This window comes from Pinus tabuliformis, chromosome 8 (assembly GCF_031772625.1).
Source record: "Pinus tabuliformis cultivar Carrire ecotype Pingquan chromosome 8, CPIR1, whole genome shotgun sequence".
Classification (NCBI taxonomy): Eukaryota; Viridiplantae; Streptophyta; class Pinopsida; order Pinales; family Pinaceae; genus Pinus; species Pinus tabuliformis.
This window is the reverse complement of record NC_142294.1, coordinates 2,041,206,193-2,041,226,339: the sequence shown is the minus strand read 5'-3', so window position 1 is coordinate 2,041,226,339 and position 20,147 is coordinate 2,041,206,193. Positions and strand designations below refer to the sequence as shown.

General features: G+C 35.9%; 2 protein-coding genes across 2 annotated transcripts in view; both read right to left on the bottom strand.

The window, feature by feature from the left end:
* Positions 1-6,839: 6,839 nt before the first annotated feature.
* Positions 6,840-10,389, bottom strand: LOC149244645 (uncharacterized). Its single transcript, XM_089368040.1, has 4 exons — positions 9,247-10,389; positions 8,366-8,977; positions 7,640-8,149; positions 6,840-7,538 (listed from the first exon to the last, which is right to left on the bottom strand). The coding sequence occupies exons 1-4, from the start codon at positions 10,228-10,230 to the stop codon at positions 6,960-6,962; spliced, it is 2,685 nt and encodes an 894-aa protein (XP_089224166.1). The 5' UTR covers positions 10,231-10,389; the 3' UTR covers positions 6,840-6,959.
* Positions 10,390-10,467: 78 nt separating this feature from the next.
* LOC149244644 (uncharacterized) overlaps positions 10,468-20,147 on the bottom strand; it is a 138,742-nt gene continuing 129,062 nt past the window's right edge. Inside the window, exons 2-6 of the mRNA XM_089371610.1 lie at positions 13,199-13,312; positions 12,786-13,099; positions 12,039-12,205; positions 10,901-11,997; positions 10,468-10,794 (exon numbers count right to left, since the gene is read on the bottom strand). Of these exons, the coding sequence (XP_089227736.1) occupies positions 10,468-10,794; positions 10,901-11,997; positions 12,039-12,205; positions 12,786-13,099; positions 13,199-13,312 (2,019 nt within the window). The remainder of the gene's footprint in view (positions 10,795-10,900; positions 11,998-12,038; positions 12,206-12,785; positions 13,100-13,198; positions 13,313-20,147) is intronic.

Here is a 20,147-nt window from a genome sequence, read left to right as displayed (position 1 = left end):
AAATTTCCAAGTGGGATTATCAAGGGATGAAGTAGAGCATTTGTAGCAAACTTTAGGTAGCTAGAAACACTTGTTTAAGCAAGGAAATTGGGAAACAATAAAGAAAAGTTTGGGATCGATTGAGGACAATAACAAAACAACAATACAATCACACTTAGGGAAAACAACAACATAATTTCTGGCCCTTGGGATTCAGGAGGACTTCAACAGATTAAAAGACACATGACCAGGAGATCATGAAATATTTTTACCCCAAGATCTTGATGCAAGAGCATATTGTAGATCAATATGTTTTATTTAGGCTTCTAGGAGACCTTGGAAATCTATGAAATGAAGTACAGTTTTAATTAAATGTATTTCCTAAGTTTGTAAATAGTATCTAGAAGGTGGATTAATCAAATTTATTCTATTGTGAATTTGTTTAACAATTAGAGGAAACTATGGGAATAGTTAATATACACTATGTATGTCTTTTGTAAGCCTTGAAGGCATGAAATCACCAAGAAGATAAGGGTTCTAATTTGGGTATTGGTTGTGAAATAAGAGGGGGATTTAGGATCTAAGTCAACTAAATTTTTAAATCCTTAGATGATATATTGTAAGCCTACAGCACAAACAGGGAGGAGGGTGGAAAGGACCGAGAATGTCAAGTCTGAAGTTGGCCAGATAGAGAGATGGGAGGAATTCCTGTGATTACAAGAACTTATGTATAAATACTGAGTAACAAGATTAAAATGTTGTCTCCAGTATTGAGTTGATCTCGTATTGATATTCATGTGCATGTTGTAGTGTGTCATGGTTATATGTGGAGTAGAGTACAGAGATGTCAATTCTTGTATCACGTTAAATAATTGTTCCCAGTAGGATAATTAACTCAGGATTTGGTTTTCAAAGATTATGGAGTCGAGTTATGAGCTACAATGCTCTCCATTATATTAAATTTTATCTAGTTGAACAAGACCTGAGCGTGAAGCATTTACAGGACAACCAGATCACAAGCATATCATCAAGACAATTCCCATTGTGGTTTAACAAAGGAACGAGTATTCAGGTTTGAGGTGGTCTGGATTGAAGTTTAGGTGGAAAATTATCCAGGGTCATGAGATATTTAGACCCCCAAATTAAAGTTCCAATGAGATGAAGTTGGATCTAGATCAAAGCGCTAGCATTGAGTTATTAAAGTATAACATGGACACCTCCTGTAGCAACTTGAAATTGTATCCGGGTGAGAGGAGTATCTGGCCTTATTGAGGGTCTTGACTTTTCCATCTCCTTGGATCCCCAGATATGTTGGAATAGAAAAGTGTACATGGACCTTCATTGAAACAAAAATAATATTTGAATTAGAAGGAAGTGATCTGGGCTTGAAAGCCATCCTAGTCACCGCCGAGTGCAATGGTCATCTGGACCCGGATCTCTGGATTACATGTCTATGTGAAGTATTAATAAAATACCACCAAGAATTATTCAGGTGCATCACAAGGGATGTTATCAAGCTACAAAAGATATCTAGGGTAGCTTAAATTTGGGTCGTGCTAAGGTTGATACTCCCATATACAAATTGTACATATGGGCTATAAGATAGATATTCGAGTTGGGAAGAACTCAACCATTACATCTTGATTATGAGAAATTTGGGATTCCACTGTTTGAAAGAAAGTTGGGCATGGCTCGAGATTCAGATTTAGAGAAAATTGTAGGTGTGTAAATATAGAGAGCCAATCTGTAAAAGAAGAGGAGAGAATCTATGTTTTTAAGCTTTGATCAATTCGCAGAAATTGTCTCCATTGCAACATTTACGAGAAAAAAGAGATGTGTTGGCATCAAACATGTTTTTGTAATTAGAACAATGATGGTTATGTAAATATATTTACTAATTTGGATCAGTTCTAGCGATTTTGACTTGCAAGAGTGGATATATGACCAAATTACCTGATTGATTGTTGAATGATTTTGGAATTTTTTTGGAGTGTCCATGGAAAGAGTGAACAATTGTATCATAACCCTTCACAAATTTGATGTATTTTATGTCTACTTGTAATCACAATAGTGATAACATGTCATTTAATTACTGATATTTGGTGATTTAAGTTTTTGATATTTCTATTTTTCAATATTTTTAGCAAAATATTTATTTCTTCATATAATTTTATGTACTATAAATGGCTAATGGCCTATTGTGGTCATTGATTTGTAAATCATTGAAACTCTAAAATATATATGACCATAATGGCCTATTGCGGTCATTGATTTGTAGATCATTGAAACTCTAAAATATATATGACCAAAAAGAAGCTCTGATACCAAATGTGATATCCAAATCTGGTTCACAAATTAAATTTCCTAAATACTTGGAATATAAATAAATTCATTTAAAGTAATAATAATAATGATAATACATTGAATAACATATGAAATATATGATATATAATGGAGGTGGTAAGAGTAAGGGGTGTGGGGAGAGGGGGTGTTCTATAACCTCGAGGATCAATCAGGATACTCCTTCTCTTGGGGTATAGGAATCACCACAAACAACCAAGCAGAAGCCTACATGCTTCTGCAAGGTATCTCTCTGGCTACGAAGAGAAACATTCAAGATCTTATTATCAAAGAGAGAGAGAGCCAATACTATCCAAATCTATTTATTCTAAATAATTTAGGTTTCTTGAGTGCGAGATAGATTCAATATGTTTGGGGGTGGGGGGGGGGGGGGGGGGGGGGGGGGGGATTGTTCTATAACTTCGAGGATCAATCATGGTACTCCTTCTCTTGGGGTATAGGAATCACCACAAACAACCACACAGAAGCCTACACGCTTCTGCAAGGTATCTCTCTGGCTACGAAGAGTAACATTCAAGATCTTATTATTAAAGAGAGAGAGAGAGAGCCAATACTATCCAAATCTATTTATTCTAAATAATTTAGGTTTGTTGAGTGCGAGATAGATTCAATATGTTGGGGGTTGGCTGAAGAATTCTTCCATACAAATAAAATAAAAATAATTCCAAAATTCATATTCAAGATGTACCAATCCAAAGCATCATTGTTAAACATTAGGTTAATGTTAATCCATTTTTTTTTAAATGCTCCTATGGTTAGTTGGATAGAGTGTTGTCTAAGCTCAACATCATTTCAAAATTGATTAATGAATTAGCAACACCTTTCTTCGAGCCTCCTCGAGGGTTTAGATATGGATGCCCCTATCGTTCCTATTATTTCTTTTGGTAGTAGAGGGACTAAGTAGGTTTTTGATATACTCAAGACAAAAGGGGATCATAAAAGATGCATAAAGATGAGAAGGCATAGTATCCTAACACATTTAATTTTCTTGGATGATGTTTTATTGTTTAGGGAGCATGGCTTAATAGGGGATGCAATCAATATTAAAGTAATATTGGAGTTATATAAGAAAGATATAGGTACGAAAAAATGAGTGGATTTCATCTTCAGTGATTCATAGGCTCCCAATGTAGATTCTTCTAAGTAGTTCTAAAATTTATTAGGATCGCTTTTAGGGGTTGTGGGTGTGGGTGAGGGTGAGGAGACGTGTGGTTAGATATCTTTGTTTAATTTAAAGGAAAATTAATATATGTTTAATTATTGGATATGTTTATTTACCAATATTGAAAGGATAATCAAGGTAAGGTGTAAAAAATGGCCATCCCTAGTGGGTAGATTGATTATAATAAAGTCAACCTTAGGTCCTACCCTTAAGTTTAATTGACATGCTATAGAACACATTCCACTCACGATCCACAAACGAAATGAGAGATAAAAGAGAACAAGATTAATGACCTTTGTTAATTGGTGAATACTTTCCAAACCCAAGAATCTTGGGGGCTGGGGTTCAAAGAACATACAATTATTTAGCCAAGCTATAGTAGTGAAACACTAGTGGAGAATCTTCAAAGAAGATGGGTTGAAAGCTACAATTATGAGAGTAATTTATGCTAAGCCTTTGTATTTATAGTGGATAAGGAAGGAGCCTAAATATAAGAAAAAATATTCAATTATATTGAAAGCTGAGGTTTCCCTATAATAAGCTCATGGTTGACATAGAGGGTTGTGGATGGTAAAAATATTCAAGTGGGAGTAGATCCATGGCTGGCAACAATGGAAATATCTAACTAGCATAAGACCTTTATGCATACCTTAAAACCTTGACTATTTGTCCCTTTGTAGGTGTATGAAAGCATGGCAAGCTTGTGTTTTGTTGCTTCACAACTAAGAGAGTCAGTATGCTGTATAAGGAAAAATTCAAGGGATTTGATGCTCATGCTAAATAGATTGATTTGTTGAATCAAGTGTAACACATGATGTTCCTTGGTGTGTGAAACATAGGGAGAATCATGCATGCATTGAATTTATGCTTCAAAGACATGCTTTGCATGGTTGGGGCATCTATTTCATATTCTTACCCAAAGTAATGCCATTTGGCCTATTCTAATGAGCAACGAAAAAGTAACATATTGTTGTGGGTGTGGTCATCCTGATGGGTTTATTATTATCTTTGGTTAAGATAGGTTGCAATAATTATGTTTATCGTTGTACTTAGAATTTGTTGTTAGGATATAAGCAATGATGCTCATAAACCTACTTATGTGGTTTCACATAGTGATTTTCAATGTCTACCAACTATATAACTCTCATTTATCATAATAATGGTTACGTTAGAAAGAGAGTGGTTCCTACACAATGCATTTTGAACAGTCTATGGTCTGCTGATGATTAAAGCATGAATCAGCGACATAAAGTTCTATACAATGACTTTGGGAGGTTCTTATGTGTATTAAGTATTGTATTTCCATGGTGCACACCACACAAACATGCGTGTTTCTGATGCTCTTGCTTTGTAGTTGAGTTATTTTGTATTCAATGCAGTTGGATTTATAGAGGATAAAACTAGTAAGCGACTTAGTAAATAATTATAGAGGCCAAAATTTATACTTACCATGTTTTCCATACACTTTATAAATATTTGTGAAAAAAACTGTAAATACTTTGTGATTATTAATCAAAATCTTGTGAGTTAATCACATCTTACGTGATTTAAATTTACCATTAGAAAATGATGTATGATATCTCTAGAGTAAGGAAGTAACACTATTATCAATTTCATTAGCTCCATAGGCACACCTTTGTAGGAGCATCTATTTCAATGATTTTTATATTTAGTATTTAATGGAACTTTGCATAGGGTCTAATAGACTTAATATAAAAGTGTCATTGGATGAATAATTTATTTTTATTGTATTACTTTTTCTTATTAATGTTACTTAATTAAGAACAAACTTCATGAATTCCATTTAATTTAATTTAAGTATAAAACAAAAATAGTTTTTAAAAATGTGTAATCTTTGATCCTAAAAAATAACGGATTATAAATACTTCTTCATTAAATACCTTATCTATATAAATATTAAATTTTATTTTCAAACCGTTTTAACATTTCTAATCATCATGATTTAAATATTAAATTTTATTTCCAAAACATTTTAACATGATTTATTAACTCATAAAAAAGGGGACAAAAAAAGATTTTCAATTTTTTTTTATCATAAAACAATATATTAAATAAAAATTATTAATAACATGTTATTGACAGGTTTAGTTAATCAAATTTAATCAACTTCAATATAATCATAATTACAATAAATACTTAATAATAATAAATAAGTTAAATTAAAATTTATTTCTTAAAACAAAACTTATTATATATATATATATATATATATATATAAAATTATTATCATAAAAAAAGAAAAGAAAAGCCAAACCGCATTTTCTGATAGCAAGGAGTCATGGCTTCCTTTAGAGTTAGTATATATTAGTGAGTGAAGACTCTCTTAATACTTGTATGACTACTGAGTTATGATAGATTTTCTTATTGTGTAAAAAACAAAAAAAAATCACCTCAAATCCTAATTTTAAAGATAAAATTATAACTTATATGAATTCAATAAACATTATGTAAACAAAATTTTATTACTGGTTCATGAATGCTAAATTTAAAATTAACTTTTCCAACTAAATACATGTAACATTGTTTTTTTCGTATAAAAAAATGTTAATAGTTAAATCTAATTTAAAATTCTCAAGGATATGCCTTTTCAACTTAGATCTGTCATTTGAACATCTGTGTGTAAAATACCAAATTTTAAAAAAATTATAAAGTTAAAATAAAGTTTGTAATTGATTGGTAAAGGGATTTTTTTGGGAATATTTTTAGTGAGTTGGTTTCAATCTAATATTAGTTGCAGGTGGAATGTATAATAACTTTCTCTTATAAAAATTCAAATTATATTTAATTAAATGTATAACATGATAATTTTTTTTGGAGTACTCATTTTTTATAAACTTAGAACTTAATTCTATTTTCTTTTCCAGAATAGTTTGAATTAAAAAAATTAATAAATTGTCTAAATGATTTGAGTTGTTTTTAGTAAGATTTTTTGGAAGCTTTTATGGTGGATTTTTCCGGTCTAATTTCTCTAAATTCCAGCAGGAATTCATTGAAATCACAAGCTTGATGTGTAACCCCTGCACAATAGAAGTACCCAAAAGATTTTCCAAGGTGTTGAATCCATATATACAATCAAAAAACTAATTTAAATATCACAAATCAAGATTTCACCTCAATTTTTTCAGTGAGACACCAGAAATTCAATTCTAACACCTAAATTCAATTCCAACCAATAACATATAAAATAAAAAACAAATAAACAAATTAAAAATAAAACACTATACAAAAACAAAATAAACTATATACTTTTCATTTTCCTTAGCATCATTAATGAAATATTGCATCAAGATAACAAGAGTTCTAATTCAGCCCCTTCATGAAATGTCCAACTTTTCTTTGTGCCCTTCAGTAAAATATTATATCAATACATCAAGAGAACAATTGTTCTAATTCAGCCAGTATTTGTGTGCCCTTCATAAAATATTGTATCAATACATCAAGATAACAATTGTTCTAATTCAGCCAGTATTTGTGTACGGCTTTCCTTGGTACCCTTTATAAAATCTTGCATCAATTCTTTTGCTTTATCACTTGGATTTTCTTTATCTAACAACCTTATCATTTCTCCACCTTTTGTTGTTATCAATTTGCCATCTTCGTCCATTATGATCATCCATGAATACCAGAAACACCTCATCAGTGAGGCACAGTTTAAAAGTTTTTTCATTCTATTAAATTGCTCATCACTGTCATGGTCAAGCGTTCCATTAATTGATTCTGCCAAAGAATAGATACGCACCCAAAATCTCATTGCCTCGTGGTCCGATAAATTTAATAAAGATACTCCTGGTATCTCAGCTTGTGACAGCTTGGACTTTTCCAAAGGCCAATAATTCTTGGAAATGGCAGCGGTGAACTGTGTAAGCTCAGATCTTTCATGACCGAATTGTGGAATATAAATTATGTAAACACAGTCACTCAATTTTATCAATGCATTCCTTATAGAACTTGTGAACTCTTCTTCATAAGAGCTATATAAACATATCATTTTTTGTTGATGCATTGCCCCTTTCACCTTTTCATTCTCAATCAGAAAGGAGAAAAAATTAGAATTAAAAATCAACAACAAAATTATTTTACCTGTATCATATAAGAAAATAGGACACAAATACTAACCTGCTCAGATACGCTTTCCAAATTATTAAAGAGAAACATTAAATTAGACATAGCCTTCATTTGGTTCACTTCTTTTTCTTTCAATTCCTTAATTTTCTCCTCCGTGAAAGGATATGCTTCTGCACCCCATGTATTCACCATACGTAGTACACCAGGAGAGTTATCTGCTGCCATTGTCCCGTCGCTTTCTATCATCCTCATTATATTGGGGTACCACCTGTCCCATCCTTGAGGCCATCGTGGACACCCTTCAACGAGAAAATACTTAGTTGCATTTGTCAGCTGCCACGGATTTTGGAGGACCAACCATGGAACTTCTCTGGAAAACTTCTCAGATACATCCAATTTTGTGTCTTCCTGCATTATTGGAATTGTTATAATTTCAAAATCAAATCTCTCTTTCTCTGCAACATACATCTCCACTAAAGACTGAAGAGGAATATCATAAGAGATGTTGGCCGGCCTGATATCTAATAAAATCGTTTTTCCTTTCAATTCGTCCACCCCGACCTACAATTTTCACAGACAATTACAAAACAAACGAGAGTCAACAAAGCTAAGTTTAAAAAATGGTTTAAATCATTAGCATTAAGATTTTTGAAATATTTTAGAATTTGAGGGAAACAATTGATTTCAATTTATTCTTTTTCGTCGAATTCTAAAATATTACTGAAATCTGCAATTTACTTAAATTCAAAGTCATCCACAAAACACAAAACTTAATACCTTCCTTGATGCATGATTCTTAAGAAAGCCATGATTACTTTCTTCTTCTCCACTTGCAAAGAGCTCTCTTAACAACTCTATATTACTCTCTCCAGGTTTTTCTACCAGGTGCTTCAATTTAAGGTATCTTCTGCATTTCTTTATCACAAATCCCTCCACTGATTCCCTTGACAACCATTCCCAACCAGAAAGGCATTTATCCCCTTTTCCATCCCTCCCAATTTTCACATTCATCTGAAAGAAACCATAGGTCCACGCCTCTTGATTTAAATCAGCCACTGCGAACACCTTATCAAACAACGAGCGAGAATTCGAGTCATCAGGACCATGGCCCAGAATTCTATCTGCCACTTTCTTAGACAGCTTATTAAAATGGTTACCGAAATAAATAATTTCGAAATTTGTTTGAATATCATCTATATTCTCCTCGATCAAAGACAAAGGGAAACCATGGTCGAATTCCTGTCTGCCATCAAACATCACAAGTAGCAGAGTGTTCAGAGGAAGATCAGATATACAGAATGGCTCTTCTCGACTATTAGTGAGAATGCGATCAAACTCTGGCTGCAACTTTTTTAGAATATTCTCCTTGCTCTCCTCATTTTTGGAACCCTGAAGAGAATGCTAAAGTGAGTGGAAAAAAAAATAATGTATGCTTGACATTGTTTTCTGTTATTATATGTTCTGAGATCTAAACATTAGAAGAGTTAACTACAATGTGGGGAAAGAAAACATATTTAAAAGCTAAAGTGAGTGGAAAAAACAAAATGTATGCTTGACATTGTTTTCTGTTATTATATGTTCTGAGATCTAAACATTAGAAGAGTTAACTACAATGTGTGGAAAGAAAACATATTTGAAAATGTGGGTGCTATAATCACCTGCCCTGCATACACTGCAAAAGGCCATGATTGATCGCATTGTCTTTGAATTTCTCCCCATCTCTCCTCCAACAACGGGCTTCCTCTGATCTTCACAATCTGTAGTGTTTTCATCTTTACCATGCTCTCCATCCATTTCCCTTCCAACATATGGCAATTACGGAGATCCAGAACTTCCAATGAGACAAGGCAATGGAAATCCTCAGGGAGTTTCCTTAACATTTGGCAGGAATCCAATGTTAGAACACGCAGTGATGAGAGACCTTTGAAGTGTATACATAATTCTTCAAGAGTAGTGCACTGTGATAAGTCCAAGTGCTCCAAATATTTGAGTTGGCTGAAACTTTCTGGAAGCTTCTTTAGACTCCAACAGTAGCGCAGGTTAAGATTTCTTAAACTCGTTACTTCTCCAAATCTATCTGGAAGCTTCTCTAGATTATGGCAAGCTTCCATATCAAGATTTTCTATAAAGGAGAGGTTACAAAACCCATTAGGTAGTTCTTTTAAACCTGTAAGACTAAAGGACATTGAGGAGCCCAACAACTTCAACTGTGCAATGCTTTCAGGAATACTACTTAGTTTAGTACAACAGACTAGACAAAGTTTAACAAGGGATGTTAACTTTCCCAAGCCATAAGGGAGATCTTTTAAGCTTTCACAGCTGGACAAGTCCAATAACCTCAATGATGAAAGTTTCTCCAGATTGCTAGGAAGCGCTTCTAGACTTGTGCACCCACCCAGATGGAGTTCCTGCAATGATGTAAGTTTTTCAAGACTGCTAGGAAGCGCTTTTAGACTTTCACAGGACCCTAAATGGAGTTCTTGCAGACAATTCAACGATCCAAATTCATTTGGCAGTTGCCTCAAACCAGAACAGGATTCCATTCTCAATACTCTTAAAGATCGAAGCTTTGAAATTGATCCCGGTAATTCCTCTAGATATTGGCAACTTGAAAGGTCTAGTTCCTGCAAACTATTTACCATATCACCTAGCTCTTGAGGCAATTTTTTCAATTGTGCAAACCTCAAACTCAGTACTCGCAGATTTCTGGGTTGTCCAAGACAATTGGAAGATATTTCGAAGTCATAGGGATTTATACACTTTCTGTCAAATTCGAACTCGATGTGTCTAAGATTGGAAGGCATCTGCAAATTATGCAATTAATTATATGTGATGATTGTATAAAAAGTAATAACACTGCACATGAGATAGAATTCTAGTTATTCCAAGTAAATTGAGATGAAAAGAAAAAAGGCCGGGATTACTATTTGAAGTGAACTTGCCTGAGTTACAATTGATAAATGCTCTGGTTTGTAACATAAATGTCTCAACTCCTTGAACTTCGACACATTGAAAGGGAGATGAGAAATTTCTGCTTGAAAAAAAATCAACTTTTCAAATATTTTCTTACATTGGCCATGCACCTCATGTAAGGCTCCAAGTCTAAGAACTCTCAGCGAATTGTACATTAAGTCTAGTTTGGAAGCAGGTATTGATAATGGAGAGTGATCTTCACTCAACCAAATCCCTTTGATCCTTCGAATGTCCTAAATGTCATTTTTAAATATAACAGAGTCAGTCCTGAATATTAAGATACCCATATTATGAAGCAAAACTGTATATGAACTATATTTAAGTTACCAGTTTTCATACCTCATCTTCCCTCTGACATAAAAAATCTTGAATTTTACTTGCACTGGTGAATCTCAATCCCTCTGTCTTCTGCTTACCAATCATCAAGATGACATCATGCATCCTTGCAGTCATGTTTGTGTCTTTGGTTACAAGTGCTCTCTTTTCTAGTTGATTCAGTGCAACTTCTCCCACAATATTTGCAACTGCTTCCCAATCCCATCCATGAAAAAATGAGCAAATATCGAGAAATGGATCCTTCAAAGTCTCTGCAAGATTTTCATAAGCAAAGACGTAGCGCGCTATATCTTTCCCGATATCACCCTCATCCTTCCAGTTTTTTTCCTTCTCTTCCATCACTGTAGCATAAGCTTTTTGTTTGTCTTCCTCGGAGCTTATGTATCCTGCTACTACTTCCAAAAGTTTTGGAACCCCACCACATATCTTTATAATGTCATCCAGTTGACTAGAATTTATCTGCCTCTCTGTGCCATCCCTGTTATTAGTGAAAACTTTTGCTGCTAAAAGACTCATGGCTTCTATATCTGCAAGTGGTTTCATAGCATAGACTTTCCTTTTCACTGTGCACGCCTTAAGTACATCTTTTTCCCTGGCAGTGACAAGCAGCCTCAACTTTTTTACCTTCGCCATATTCCTAGGCAAAAGATGATCCAGCTGATCTTTGTCCAAAACATTGTCAATATAAATAAAAGCTACCTCTTTTTCTAACATCTCCTCAATTTGTCTTTGCCCTTCCTCGTACCTTCTGATCTCTGGTATTTCTGGCTCCTCTACCATCATCAAATCTTTCAATATACATGTCTGCAACTTTACTATATCAGGAGTTGATGTTATGTTGTCATACAATCTAACAAAAGAATATTTACATCCATCTGTTTTTTCATTGAACAACCGTGCAAACACAGCATCGGCAAGGGTGGTCTTTCCCATGCCACCAAAGCCATGCAAGATAACTGCTACTGCATTTTTGTCACTTTCCCACTCTAGCAGTTCAATAACTTCTTTCAATGGTTCTTCGATTCCAACTGTTGTAACAATATTTAAACACAAAAATATCATAAACTTCATGAACTCCAACACAATAATACAAAAAAAATATTTAAGATGATAAATATTTCACTCAGGTGTCACAACTTACCTGCTTCTTCAGGGTATTGTGGATATTGCAGCTCCCGTGGTTTTCGTGGGCGCACTATGGCATCGTAAATACACAAATCCATTTGGCTCTGCATCTTAGTGTACGTTTCTGTTAAGCTTTTTTGAAATTTAGCCAGCGCTTCTTTGTCCACAGAGGTTGAGAAAAATCTACCATTAATAAAACTGGATTAAGAAATTTATTTTTAAGCGCCTATTACATAAAAAGGCCTGTAACTGTAACATATATTTTAAGTTAAATTTAATTTAAAGGTAATCCTCTGAAATATTTCTGAAATCCGAGTGAGAAAGTGAAGATGAACTGTAATTAGAATAAATTTTAAGTTGAATTTAATCCAATTGTAAATTCCTAAAAGAAAATCTGACATTCATAAATGGAAATTTGACAGTTTCATAAATCTCATTAAGAAAATAAAAGTGACTACTTATCTGTGCCACTTTCTGATTTCCAAAATATCCTGAAATCTGAAGCATAGAAAATAATTTTGACATCCATATATACATTTTTTATGAAAATAAAAGTGAACTATTTATCTTTGCCCCTTTCTGATTTCCAAAATATCCTAAAATCTTCAGCATAGAAAATCATTTTAACATCCATATATACATTTTTATGAAAATAAAAGTGAACTATTTATCTTTGCCTCTTTCTGATTTCCAAGATATCCTGAAATCTTAACATCCTTATATACATTGCTATCTTGATATAATGGGTAGCCTGAATACCAACTTGGAAAATTTTGAAGCGTCGATTTGAGTGCAGCAAACGATAGAGGCTTCAACTATCAAAACCGTTGCTTCCATAATTGAAGTCTCCATCCCTCCCTTCAATCCAGGCCGTTCTTTAAGTTTTTTAATATGTTGGGCTAATATATTCATTTCTTTCAATAGAGACAGACACGCCTCTCGATTAGTACAGAGTGTTTCGTAGCGCTCCAAAATGTCTGCCACCACAAGAAAACCTGTAGTAACCATGTGCGCCATTCCCATACCTCGCAGAAAACTTCGAATAATTGTGGTCGTGTCGCCTGGAAGAACATCTTTCTGTGCATAAAGAAATAGAAGAGCGAGCATTTATAGGATGTTTACTTAAAAAAGTGATGGGTTATGATCGTGAAACTCTGGAATATCTTTAATACTTACAACCACATTAATTCCTTCTGAAAGCAGCTCTTTTAATTTGATGAAGCTATTTGAAGCTGGCCAGTAATCTTTATCAGCCTTTGGTTTTGACAGTTTATTTCCCCTATTTTTCTCCTGGAACAAAATCAAAACAGAATCGTTATTTCATCCATCTTTATCTAACAAAATGATAATAACACTGTAATTTAATAACAGTGTAGTTAGTGCATCTAGATAAATTAGATATTATATAAAATGAGAGTATATAGAAAACATTTATTTAATTACCAATATTAAAATTAAAATTTAATTTGAAGATGAGAAAGAATATACCTCTTTCAAACTTTAAAATTCAAGAAATAAATTCTGAAAGCCTTATTCTTAATATTGTGTAAGTTTTCCCCTTGAACCTAATGATTTTTCACTGTTTTATTAAAACAAAAACTCTGAAAACCCTATTCCTAAATAACAATGTGTATTAGTTTAATTGCGCCGTAGGCTTTGCCTCTTGAACACTAATGATTTTTTCGTTGCTTTATTGTTTGTGTAGGGCCTGCATATCTTTTTAATTGTTGAGAGTATTAACCTCTACATCATCTTATCTTTGTCTGTTAGGTGTCAAAGTCAAATTTTTAGATCAACTATTTGAGTTTAATTGAATGTGAGTGGAGTCTTACTCTAGTTATTTATTGTCGTTATTCACTTGTTTCCTATGTAATCTATTTAGCTATTACTTAATGATAGAGTTATTCGTTCCATTTTTAGTTTTGAGTTCATTTGTGTTCATGTTTTCCGCTCTGCAATCGCCGTCATGGTATCAGAGCGTGAGGTTGCATAAGACTCCAAGGAGAACAACATTGGGATTTGTCTGTGCTCACAGAGAAAAGAGTATAGAACAAGAACTCAAGGAGGAGAAATCATGTGTTTTCCAAAAGCCATCAGTCAAAGCCAAATGCAGATTAAAAAAAAACATGAGGTGACCGATGCAGCCAAAGAGTACAACTCAGTGCGACTATCTCAAGATCATCACAACACATCAGTGAAAGAACGTGTGAAAATTTCGTGGAAATGTATTGTGTTTGTTCTTACTAAAAAAAATCAGTAGAAACATATACATGATGTTTATTATGTTCCACATTTGAAGCACAATCTCATTAGTGTAGGTCAATTGATGGAACATGGCTCTGATGTAATATTCCAAGGGACAACTTGTTATATTTATGACAAACCTTCCAATAGAAGACTTATAGCCGAAGTAGAAAAAACCAAGAATAGAATGTTTCCCTTAACTCTAAGAAGTACAAATTTGTCAAAGTCATTTGCACACAATGTTACAAAGATAGATGAGTCACAGTTATGGCATTTTAGGTATGGTCATATTCCCTTCAAGAGTCTAAGTCTTCTTCAAAATCATTCTATGGTCATTGGTCTCTTTGTTGTGAATGAACAAGATTGTAAATATGAAATTTGTATTCTAGCAAAGCATAAAAGAGGCAATTTTCCCACATCTTCTAGTTGAGCAAAATAACCCTTAGAGTTAGTCCACACAGATATTTGTGGCCCAATGTAAACACAATTGATTGGTGGCAGTATTTATTTTCTGACCTTTATTGATGACTATAGCAGGAAAATATGGATTTATTTTCTTAAAAATAAGTCTGATACTTTCTCAAGGTTCAAAGAGTTCAAAGCAAAAGCTAAAAAGAAAGGTGGCAAGCTTTTGAAAGTACTAATGTCAAATAGAGGAGGAGAATACAGTTCCAAAGATTTCACAACATTTTTTCAACAACAAGGCATCATAATGCATAATAGAGAAAGATACACTCCACAACATAATGAAGTATCAAAAAGAAAAAAAGTAGCAAATCATGAATATGGCAAGATGCATGCTTCACGAAAAGAAATTGTCTAATGAGTATTGGGTTGAAGTTGTTGCAACTACAGTATATGTTTTAAATAGATTTCCGACAACTAGTATCAAAGGTATAGTACCTCAAGAGGCTTCGGATGTGTTGATGGTGTTGGACCCGCCAACATTCAGAGGATCTCCTTAGTAGAAGTCCCAACTGGACATCAGACTGTTTGGAGCAAGAGTCCCAGCAGTGGGTGGTAATCAAGTACCTTGACCACGATAGCGCGCAGAGATAAGTATGATGAATTTGGTCAAAAGCAAGTGTGTGACCTTGTCATGAATCAAATGAGATGCATGGGGGTTCTAACACGCATAGGGGAAAAGGAAGTGTGCCCCTTAGAAGCCTATAATAGTACACAGATTGAAAGGAACACACGAGCGGAATGAAATCACAACCTAAAATACAGAATAGTCCACAAACCAAAATGACAGGTTAATCCAACAACACACATTCAACAAGATTCATACAATTGCATACAAAGTAGTTCATAAGAAAATGCATAAATTAAACAACATACATTGCTAAAGTAACCAAAATAGTCCAACTAAAATAAAAACATATGCATGAAAGCGTGTTGGCTCAGTTATTATTATTATAAGTGAAAGTTCCATCCATACATACATCATTGACAACTACTAGCCCCAATAGTGAAACATTATAGTCAAGAACACCTGCTCCTCCAAATAAGTTTACTTGCTCTACGCTGTGGAGAAGCCAAGGCTCATCACAATACTCCCAAGCCTTCGCGAAGCCTAGGCCGAGTCAAAATCTTGGCTCCCAAACCATGTTCTATGAGATATGAGGTTCTATTTATAACAAAGGGTGGGGTGACCCTTGACACTCCCTTTGTGACTCTATTGTAAGGGCTACAACCACCCTCCAAAATTTTGACTCGCATGCAAATTTCGAAGCCTACCTTGGATCCTGCGATCGATCATCCTTGGTCACTTATTGGTAAGTTGATGATTTCAATCTCCCCTCCTTGATCCTAAGAGTTGTCTGCATTCTCATCCTTATGCAGCATGTGTCATTTTCGGGCATAGGGGTTGTTGTTTGTCATGCAAAGGGAATGTTGTCTTACTTCAAGGGAATTGTGTGCGTATGAGTGGTTGTCATCATATAGACATGTTTCACACTCACTTCATGCACTTTTGTCACAAGGTTGTTGCATCAACAAAAATATGTCTTATGCATTCTGGATGGTCTACGTTGTGTCACTAAGTGTCTGCATGCGATCACAGTCAAGTCCTATCATGTTTACATATGTTTCACTGATCTCACACTTAGCCATTTTCCTTAGCACCCTAGCCTCATCCAGCTTCCCTGAACTATGTGCTTTGATTCTACAACCATCAAGCTTCCTCCCTTGCCTACTAAAACCCCACAGCCCTGCAGAGACCCCAGCCAGCGCTGCTCTCCAAAAATGCACAGATAAGTCAGGAAGGCAGCACTGCTCTCCAGAAATGCGTAGAGCAATCCAGGTGCACTGCACTCAAAAATTGCACAGAGGTGTCCTCCCAGAATCCATGTCTTGTAGTAGTGCTTTGAGCCTCAAAACTACGCAATGTTTTCCAAGTTGTCTTGTCAGTCTTGCATACAGAAATTGCATAGACGAGCCTCCCAGGGCCTCATTCTGGCAATAGTCATTGTTTGTTGAAATTGTGCAAATATACCTCTCAGTGACTACAGGAAAATGTGAAATGTTGAAATCGCTTCCAAGGAGTTGAGGAGAGGGACCAAGGAATTGATTAATGGAAAAGATCAAGACCACATGCAAACTCCGTCGGATGCATGATTATCTTGAGGGTAAGTATGCTAAGTAAGGAACATTTTTTGAAGTACACCTCTTATTTGAATTTGCAGGATTGTTTTTCATTGTCATATCACCCTGTCCTCAGTAACATTCATGTGCGCAAACATGAAAAATCATCTTATGTGTTTCTTCTACATGTCTTGCTTCTTTTTCACTTGTTCGACCAATTGTCGTCTTCCGCATGTTGATTGCTATGTCATGCTTGCGACCTCATTATAGTGATGTTGAGGGTTTTGTTTGAGTTGTGTTCGCCATGTACACATCTATCGCACTCACACACGATGTTGTATGCATTATCGCACAAGCATCGTCACAGTCCTTCAACGATCTATCACAATTATTGCGCTTGTCGCTCGCACCTTCAATCTGTCACACTGAGTATATGTTGTCTTGATGGTTTGAGGTGTCTTGTTGTCGATTCATGTTGAATGTGTGTTCACAAGGTCGTGTATGCACAAGTTCACTCGCCCACACACTTAGTCATTTTGCCGAAATTCTAACGACCGGATCACCCTCCAACAGCCAGACCTTAACTGAGTAGCATTGCGCGTTTTCAGCCCTCGGTGATCATGTACTACTACCTAGAATTGCGCAAAGCTTGAGGATGTCTCCCAGGCAGCCTGCACCATGCAATTCTGGAATCGATCGGACTGACTATCACCCAAAACAGTGCAAAAATTTCTCAGCAAGCCATTTCAATCTGCGCTGCCCACAAGCACATCAACCAAGCCTCGAGTTGGTCAACCGAAGAATTTGACCAGGTAGTGACCCCAAGACTCACTCCCCAAAAAATTGTGCAAAAGTTGCAAAGCTTGCCCTCTTTAATGACTGAAGAAACTGCTTAGACATGACGAAGAGACACTTTGTGTCTATCATTGTCTCCCTCAAAACATTGCGCAGATTTTCCAGCCAGTCACCTAGTCAGTAAACCTGTTGCTCACCTGGAAAAATGCACAGTTTTCATGAGAAGTCACCCAGCTTCCCAGTATCTCGCTCAGCTCAGAAACTGTGCAAGGATGTTCAGTAGGCCAACCTCCCAGCAATTGCAGTTTTTTCCAGCAAAATCCTGCAGCCTACTACCAAATCCCCGAAAAAAATGTGCAATTTTTCCAAGCACACTGCCAACTCCCTAGAGGAATTGCACAGTTTGTTCTGCCAGTCCCCCTCTGTTGCCTACACTGCCTCCCTAAAAGCATTGCGCAGATCTGCCCTCCAGTCGAGCTAGATCCCGCAGATAGTCATTGTTGTTACAGATTGTCCATTTCAATCTCCTGGTGACCTCTACACAATTTTCATTGGCAGTGCCCGAAGCCCGCATCCTAGCCCGAAATCTGCCTTGTGTTGTTTCAGAGCCTTATCCTCTCTCTCGGTCACCTGCATCCGAAGCAAACGATAATGCATCATGGTAGACTAGGAGATTTCTGGATTTGATGTCATGAGTGATTGTAGATACAGGTACATGGATGAGACATGAAGCGACGATGAACGTGATGGACAAGGAGAGCACATGCAAGGAGATTTGTTCGTGAAGAGACGAACAAGGAATGCATGTGAGGCGATATTTTCACGGATGGACGAAAAAGGAATGCATGCAAGGATATTTGTTCGCGAATGGACGAACACATGAAGCATGTCAAAGTACAAGTGAAGGAGGAATATGCACGCACAAACATCAAGCGAACACCAAGACAATCGGAGAATCCGCACACCTTGCCATGCGGAGGTGAACCTATGATACACCAAGAGAACATCCATCACTCAACAACACTGCAGCTCGACATGGACACCGCCAACAACATGAACATACCAGCACTGTTGTGTCATGAGTCATCTCGGCCACATCACTACTTTGGGCCATACTGTTTTTAATCAATGTAATGTAACGTGGAAGTCCAAGAGAATCACATGTAAATCTGAACAGTCATGTAAAGTTGAAGAGTCATGTAAGTCAAACAGTCATGAGGGAAATCGAATAGTCACAAGGACCAGTTTTACCCTTGACTATAAATACCCCTCATTTGCACATGTAAAAGACTTTTCACCTTGGCTCCTCCCACATAGCCTTAAGAGTCTATAATATTTTCTTTGAGGAGCGAGTTGTGGCTCCAACACCCCGCTAGTGGGGTTAATGATGTAATGGTGTACTGATGTGTCTTGGAACTTTCACTTAATTCAGAAGCATGTTAACAGGCCAACACATTTTCACACGTATTATATTCGTTTGTAAGATTATTCTTTGGATGCTTGTAATGCATGTTTCTTTAACTTGTATTAAGACAGTTGAACTATTTTGGTTGTTTTAGTACATATGATGTTGGAAATGTGTTGTATCATTTGCTAACATTTTCTTGGTTGTGTGGGATATCCTGTCGGACACTTGACAAATTCATTCTTGTAAAGTTGTTATAATGTTCGTCGCACTCGCATGGACTATTCAGTTGGGTGTTGTACGTGCCATTTGTTCACCTTGTGTTTGTGACTGCCACATTCATGTGGACTACTCCACCAGAAGTTGTGCATGTCATGTTGTGTTGTGTGTCTCTAGCAGAGTTGGGACTATTCCCTTTCAACCTGAGACTCACTTCCAACCTCTCACTTTGTAGTGAAAGAACTCTGACACAAGCTGCACCAAGCATTCACCAGGCACACGAACCTCATTGTTTGAAGACAAAGCAAACCACTCTCATGTGCTGACAAGCAAGAGCTAAGGCATATCTTTAAGATAATGGCAATCGGGCCATCATACCAGATGGGGCTCCTACACCAAATGGTGAGAGGTCTAGTTGGGACTTCATACCAGGGAGATCCCCTGAATGTTAGCGGGTCTAGTACCGTCAACATTTCTGGTGCTAGAAGGAGCGCCAGATGACAAGCTGAGTCCTCACAATCTGTTTTGAATCTCTGCATACTTTTCATGACTAAAGACAAAATTTCTCTTTCGGAATGTATTTCTTATGGAAATGACTTTGAAATCTCAGAAGAGCTCTGGAATAACTTGTTGCATAAAACATATGATGTTGGAGACCAAGTAGCCTTGGTTAGACACGCAGTTGGCATTGTAGGCTCCTGTGAAAGGCATGAAATCTTTTAAGATTACATGACCTGCGCATTGTTCACATACACACTTCAAGGGCACCCACTGCATTGGTGTGCCACGCTGCCCGAAAATTCTATTCACTCTCTCCCTCATCTGGTCGTAGATACAGACCGTGCTTTCAATCATTTTGATCGTAAAGCACTCAAT

Coding starts and splice junctions, on each gene's coding strand:
- LOC149244645 (XM_089368040.1), bottom strand. CDS start 10,230: ATGGTAAATAGTTTGCAGGAACTAGACCTTTCAAGTTGCCAATATCTA. Junction 8,978..9,246: donor TTGCAGTGTATGCAGGGCAG/GTGATTATAGCA, acceptor CATTCTCTTCAG/GGTTCCAAAAATGAGGAGAG. Junction 8,150..8,365: donor AGAATCATGCATCAAGGAAG/GTATTAAGTTTT, acceptor TGAAAATTGTAG/GTCGGGGTGGACGAATTGAA.